General features: G+C 44.3%; 1 protein-coding gene across 2 annotated transcripts in view; it reads right to left on the reverse strand.

Moving 5' to 3' along the window:
* The window catches only part of LOC134439909 (GDNF family receptor alpha-4-like), a 76,811-nt gene that overhangs the window by 12,516 nt on the left and 56,795 nt on the right, over positions 1-7,500 (reverse strand). For both annotated transcript variants that reach the window (XM_063189824.1, XM_063189823.1), the window contains exons 5-6: positions 7,051-7,255; positions 4,594-4,749 (exon numbers count right to left, since the gene is read on the reverse strand). In XM_063189824.1, coding sequence (XP_063045894.1) covers positions 4,594-4,749; positions 7,051-7,255 — 361 coding nt within the window. The remainder of the gene's footprint in view (positions 1-4,593; positions 4,750-7,050; positions 7,256-7,500) is intronic.

Below are 7,500 nucleotides of genomic sequence, written 5' to 3' on the forward strand. Positions count from 1 at the left end.
CAGTTTTTCATTGTTTCCCGCAGAACATTTGTTTGTGAAAGTGGGTGGGTGGTTTTGGCAGTATCAGAGACAAGTGATTGAAATATGGATATGAAAATCCCCCAAAAATAAATAGCTGTTGTTGTAGCACATAATTGTTATAAAATAAAAAATGTTATAAAATTCTGAAATTGCATTGGCAATACCAGAGGACCTTGTCAAGGTGGAAGGTGTTTGTTGTCAGTGTGGCCGTCTTAATTACAAAGTGCTGGGGCAATCTCTGTTGCAGTCTGTGTCACTGAGCCACTAAGCCTGCTTGCCAAAAACCCATCCATCTTTGACGCTCTTTCAGTTTAATAAAAAAGGAGGATTTTTCTTTTTTTCTTTCTCTTTCTAATTTAGTGAACAATCTCTGTAACACAACCAAAGGCTTTATTAGTTAGAGTCGAAAACTTTCACCTCTAACACTTGGTTCTGACAGTTAGTGAGTACAGCCAGTACTCATTGAGAGTAAATAGAATGGAGGCCAAAATTCTATTTCATTGTTGAAGCCAAGTTGGAGCCAAGGTTGGACCCAAAAAGACCAAAAAATGGCCAAATCCCATTCATTCCTATGAGAGACATAAAACCATGTATCTCCCTTAAATGCCACTCCAGGGGGATCATTTTTCGCTCAACTAGTAGGTCCCCTTGCTCTCCAACTTACCAGGGTGGTGATTTTTTTGTGGTGATGTTTTATTTTAGAGAGATATTAAAAGTTAAATTGACCAATGAGCATCAGAACATGGTTTGATTGACCGTTAGAAGTCTTGTTGTTGTCCAATCAGCACCTGCGTTTGGCGTTGCTAAGGTGGAATGTAAGTTGGAATGTTCCCAAATCTGGCTTCAAAGCGTTGAATGGCAAATAGCGTTGATTTGGCGTCCATTCTATTTACTGTCAATGCCAGTACTCCACGCAGGGTTGCCAGATGTGAATGATGACTTCCATCCCCAATAAATGCTCAAAATGCCCACAGGCACTAAATCCAACCCAATTTGAACTAAATATTGATTTATCTGGCCATAAATGTGTTTTTATTACCTGCATCCCAAACAGCCCAAATGGGCAGGAAACTGCCCTATCTGGCAACCCTAGCTGTATGCACTCTAGTTCAACAATGCAGCTCCAAGAAGCCCTCCTACACAACTCTAGCAATATGCTGTAGTGTACATGATGAAGCACTAGGGCAATTAAAACATGGTAATTGAACTCTGAGATCATTTTTTTTTGTTGGAGGAGGTCGTACTTTGTGTTTGCTATCTAACCGTGTTGAATTAAAAAACACAAAAGGTACTACAATAACTCAGCCTAGGCGTCAATAATTAAAATTGGGTGGGTAGAGGAACGACAAAAAAAAAGATGTGTCACCCAGGCACACTCCAACTAAACTGCAGTAGGCAACTCACGCAAATGAACAAACAGTCGACTCCTAAAGCTCCTTAATTTGCTTTTGACAATTATTAAGCATTATAACCTTTACAAAGCGGAGATTTACTGCGCAAGTGGTGTGCTGTTTTTTTAAGCGGTTTAATTAATTTGTGAACACTAATACACTGGCAATCGGGGTGTGTGTTTGGACAATCCTGAGCAAGCGGTATCATGTGCCTGTGCATGCTGCACTGTATGCATCAGTTGTCAGTAAGACAGAGTATATTAATTTTCTGGGCGTTAAGTGAGGGGGAGTGTTGATTATGTTTGGAAATGGTTATTACCTCCCGTTGGTAATCTGTCACACGCAGGCCATTTGGATTGACATGCCTGATGGTGTGTGTGTAATGGATGTGTGCTTGTGCGTGTGCGTGTGCGTGTGCCATGTGCAGAATAGGTGTGTGCCTGAGAGAATGTATGTGAGTGTATGTGTGTGTGTGTGTGTGTGTGTGTGTGTGTGTGTGTGTGTGTGTGTGTGTGTGTGTGTGTGTGTGTGTGTGTGTGTGTGTGTGTGTGTGTGTGTGTGTGTGTGTATGTGTATGTGTGTGTGTGTGTGTGTGTGTGTGTGTGTGTGTGTTTCACCGATGAGTCTGGTGAAGTAGTCCTTTGTGGCGCGCGTGTGCGTAGGTTATTAGCATGTGTGTGCATGCATGTGTATTATGCTAGTGTATGTGTTTGCACAGTATTGGTGAAGATCCATTTGTGTTCTGGAAATGTACTATGCATGCAATTCCATGTCCTCTCATGTGTAACTCCCCTATATAGGTCCTCCTTCAGACAAGGTTGTGTGTGTGTGTGTGTGTGTGTGTGTGTGTGTGTGTGTGTGTGTGTGTGTGTGAGGTGTGCGTGCGTGTGTCCGCGCTTGTGCGTGCATGTCCGTGCGTTAGGGTGCATCAGTTGCCCCCTATGAAAATATATTGCCTTGGCCCTATAGTAAAAATGTTCTACACCCAGTAAAAACACACTGTGTAAAATATTTTGAAATTTGGATGAAGTCTACCGGGGCCACCAGCCCCATGAAAATACAAAATAATGGTGATAGTCAGAATCTTGGAATAGAAATTGACATTTTGCTGCATAAAGCTACCCAATAAAAAACATATTGTCTCAGCTCTGTGATAAAAATGTTCTATACACAGTAAAATCACTCTGTGTAAAATATTTTGAAATTTGGATGAAGTCTACCGGGGCCACCAGCCCCATGAAAATAGAAAATAATGGTGATAGTCAAAATCTTGGATAGAAACAGGGCTGGACTGGCCATCTGGCATGGCGGGCATTTCCCGGTGAGCCCCGCACCCTCGTGGGCCCCCATTTTTTTTTTTTTTTACATTACTGAAAATAGGGGCCCATGAGGGTGCGGGGCCCACCGGTGAGTCAGTTCTCCGGCACTAATAATAATGAGGGGGCCCCCTTAAATCCAAAAGTGCCCGGGCCCTATTTATCGCCCAGTCCAGCCCTGAATAGAAATGGACATTTTGCTGCATATTGTCTCAGCTGTGTGATAAAAAAAATGTTCTATGCACAGTAAAATCAGTAAAATTTAGATTAATTCTACTGGGTCCACCAGGCCCATGAAAATACAAAACAATGGTGATAGTGATGGGCAACCTGGATTCCAAAGTCCAGTGCCACATATTCCAAATATAGCCGATATAATGAACCAGCTGACCCACTGCCAGTATCAAGCAAGAGATTGCGAAGTTGTATGACTTTTGTGTGCTTCACCTGTGGGCCTACAGGATTGTACAGGTAGCTGTTAATACCTGGTGGAGCATCTGTACTAAAGCTGTGAATGCTCCTTGGAATGACCTGTGTTTTTTTAAGAAATCCCTGCAGTAGTTCAATAGAGTACATACAATACAACTGTATGTGATGTTGGAAAGAGTGGCTTCCCAAAACCTGTACTTAAGTGGCTTCTAGGTATGTCATGGGTATCACCAGGTCCAGAGTCCATTGCCAAGGGCCTCTCAGGTAAGTTATGGTACTCATCTGATGGAGTAAAGTGAAATATTACCACAGGCGATGGGATAAAGAAGTAATGGCACTCTTCAATACAGTTGTATTGACTGCTTTGTAGCCTAGGCATTCCAAGGAACATTCACAGCTTTAGTACAGATGTTCCTTCATGAATTGTAGGCCCACAGGTGAAACACACAAATATAACAGTCATGCAGCTTAACAATCTCTTGCTTGATACTAGCAGTGGTCCAAGGTAGCAAGGAATTGATATTGTGTTGCAAAAGAGCAAATTTGCCTAAATATAGCAGTTTGACCATCAGTCTGTCCTGAGACTGAAGTCTGTGTAAGTGGATCGACTGAATACACAACCTGCTCAGATATTCCTTCTGTTTGTGCTCCCAATACAGGTGATCTCACTAATTACCTCATCAACCTGGCTTAAGTGGTAATTAGGCTCAGCTGGTTCATTATATTGGCTGGGGCAAATGTGTCACGCGGTTTGTCCACCTCTGTTTTAAGACAATGGCAAACCTAGATTCAAAAGCTACAATCCAGTGCCACAGATTTCAAATTACCTGGTTTTACCTGTCCAATTGCCCTAACTGGAAAGGTAAAACTAGGTATGTCATTTGAAATATGTGGCACTGGACTTCAGCTTTGGAATCCAGGTTGCCCATCACCATCACCATTATTTTGTATTTTGTATTTTCATGGGCCTGGTGGACCCGGTAGAATTCATCTAAATTTTCAACATATTTTACACAGAGTGATTTTACTGTGCATAGAACATTTTTATCACAGAGCTGAGACAATATGTTTTTTTATTGGGTAGCTTTATGCAGCAAAATGTCCATTTCTATTCCAAGATTCTGACTATCACCATTATTTTGTATTTTCATGGGGCTGGTGGCCCCGGTAGACTTCATCCAAATTTCAAAATATTTTACACAGGGTGTTTTTACTGGGTGTAGAACATTTTTACTATAGGGCCAAGGCAATATCTTTTCATAGGGGGCATCTGATACACCCTACCGTGCGTGTGTCCGCGCGCGTGCGTGCATGTCCGTGTGTGTGTGTGGTGTGCGTGAGTGTGTGTGTGTGTCCGCGCGCATGCGTGCATGTCCGTGTGTGTGTGTGGTGTGCGTGAGTGAGTGTGTGTGTGTGCGTGTGTCCATGCGTCTCACTTGCACAGGTCGTCCTTCAGACAGAGGCCCCTCAGGTGAAGGCAGTTTGGCTGCCGGCCTCGCTCGTGGTCCTCGTGCGAGCAGGACGGCACGATGGTCTTACGCCTCCTCTCCCCGCACAGGGGGTCGGCACAGGGGCAGAAGAGCAGCGGCAGACTGCAAGGCAAAAAAAGACAAGTTCATTTGTATGGAGCACATCACACAAAGAGGCCGTTGAAAATACTACTAGTGGCCCTGCCGTGGCCAACCGGTAGGGCACTCGCCTGCCATGCGGCTGACCCAGGTTCGATTCCCGGCATGGGTCCTTTGCCCACCCCTCCTCCCAATCTCTCTCCCAATTTGCTTCCTGTCCACCTCTCACACTGTCCTATCAAATAAAGTCGAAAAGACCAAAACAAAATCGTTAAAAAAAGAACATTCTACTAGTACTACCATTACCACTAGTAATACTATTAAATACTAAGTCAGAGTACCAATTCCGGTTCCGACAATTTCGGTTACTCCCGTTCACTGGCGCAGACATGCTATAAATAATGAATGGTCAATTTCATCAAAGCAGAGCATGGATAAATAAGGGTCGGCTCTGAGAAAATAGAGCTCTGCCGTAATCGGCAGCCAACCCAACATCTGGGGACATCTGGGGACACCAGCGCCAGTGTGCAGGGTTGTTTTGAAAACAGTGGAATCGAACGATGGCAGAGCAGTGGTCGCACTTTGTCAGAACCAGTGTGTGGAGGCCCTAAGTCATGGAGAAAAAGGAGGGAGAATTCTGCTCATTTACCCCTCCCCCATCTCGCCACCAACCTGGCAGTATCCAAGAATTGAACAGACAACCTTCAGCCGAACTGCCCGTCTATAACTGCCCAGTTCAAGTTTTTCTCATGTGATCTTAAAAGGCTTAGATGGCGCATACATACTGTACAGTTGGTAGCTGGCTCCCATTCCATTTAGTGAATTAAGCACAAGAATTCATGGCCTTAAAGTCAATTTTCTAGTTTAGTCAGTGCAACGGGTTTTAAGATTGCAGTAAAGTGGTCTGCCCTCAAAATGTGTGACAGCATCCTTTGCTTTAAGCCCCTTAGTTTCAAGAACAGTGACAATCCTAAGCCTTTCCACCTTTTCACCAAATATGATTACTTCACTGTACTTTCAGCCAACGAAATCTGTGAGGCATCCACTTATCATGTCACAGCAAGTGAAAAACGAGAAATTATGAACTGTCTGTGACACTTAATGTACATCAGGAGCCACTGATTTGGTGCCATGTTTCCGTGACTGCACCATCCAAGGTCGGGGCAATCTCTATTAAGCCCTCACACATTGACATCTTGGAAGTCCCATTGAAGTTGTGTGGAATATGAACAACCCTGGACAACCCTTCATGCTGATGCAAATGACACATTTAAAGCCAGTAGGAATTCTTGAAATTGATGGTTGAGCAAGGCTTGACCTTGATGAAGATGAAATATTGCAGCCCTGCCGTGGCCCAGCGGTGGGGCACTGGGTTACTATGTTGCCATTCTCCTCCCCATCTCTCCCACTCACTTCCTGTCGCCTCTCATACTGTCCTATCGAAATAAAGGCAAAAATGCCCCTAAAAAGGATTTTTTTTTTTAAAAGATGAAAGTTTGCAGGAAAAAAATGCACAAATATTGCAAAACAAGTTCTGCGTGTCCAACAGGCTTTTATGCCTTCATTTAGGAGAGGATAGTATGAGAATGAGACAGGAAACAATAAGTAGGTGAGTGAGGGGAAGGATTGGCAAAGAACCTCTGCGGTACAATGGTACAGTGTCTCAGCTCATTCAGCACTGCGCCACTCAACAACATTTTTCTAAAAATAACGTTGATAGTGGATATGCATGGAAAAGGACTCAATAGTTTTGAGATGGAGTGGCCATTACCAGGGTTGTGGGTGTGCTCTGACTGTGTCAGCCAATGAGCCTACAGTAGTCTTTAGTACCCCGAAAGGTCTGGGATCTAGTCCTGGTAGAGCAACTCTACTCTTCTTCAATAATAGATAAATAATGCCAAAAAACAAATGTTGATACCTGTGTGATGTCAGTGGGGATTTAGCATTCCTTAAAGGTGCACTGTGTAAGATTGTGGCCAGAGTAGGTATTGCAGCTATGCTTCTCATTGAAATTGTGCTGCCTATTGCCAAATTTGATCTTTTCCTGAAGATTTACTAAGTAATGAACTAGTGTTTACTAGTAAGACCAAAGTACAGTACATTTTGCAGCTAAAAATGTCAAAATTACTGACCATGGAGGAGACCCCCCTTTTCATGTATTAAATGTGACATTTTCCCGGTCATACTGAATACTTAGAATTTGATGGTGGTGGTATTTGTTTAAAAGGTAACATTTGTGGATGGGCAGCATGGATTCTGGAAATGAACCACTAGAAATATTACACTGCGCACCTTTAACAACGACCAGTGAGAAATGTTTGCTACCTGTAGTCCTCCGGCACGCGCTCCAGGAAGCGCCGCAGTGTCCGGTGGCAGCGCTGGCGGTTGCAGTGGTCCGAGCCCTCGCCCGCCGGCTTGGTGCACGCCAGCGCATACTCGGAACGCAGCGCGCCGCACTTCTCAAACACACCGCAATCCTGTGCCGCCTTCAGACACGCGCTCTGGCCATCCAGCGAGGGGGAGAGAGAGGCTATGGGGCAGAAAGAGCAGAGGATTAGAGAGAGAGAGAGAGAGAGAGAGAGACAGAGAGAGACAGAGAGAGACAGAGAGAGAGAGAGAGAGAGAGAGAGAGAGAGAGAGGCTATGGGGCAAAAAGAGGAGAGGGTTAGAAGGAGAGGGAGAGAGAGAGAGAGAGAGAGAGAGAGAGAGAGAGAGAGAGAGAGACAGAGAGAGACAGAGAGAGACAGAGAGAGAGAGGGAGAGATGGGGGTTAAA

The sequence above is a fragment of the Engraulis encrasicolus genome, chromosome 23 (assembly GCF_034702125.1).
Source record: "Engraulis encrasicolus isolate BLACKSEA-1 chromosome 23, IST_EnEncr_1.0, whole genome shotgun sequence".
Lineage (NCBI taxonomy): Eukaryota > Metazoa > Chordata > Actinopteri > Clupeiformes > Engraulidae > Engraulis > Engraulis encrasicolus.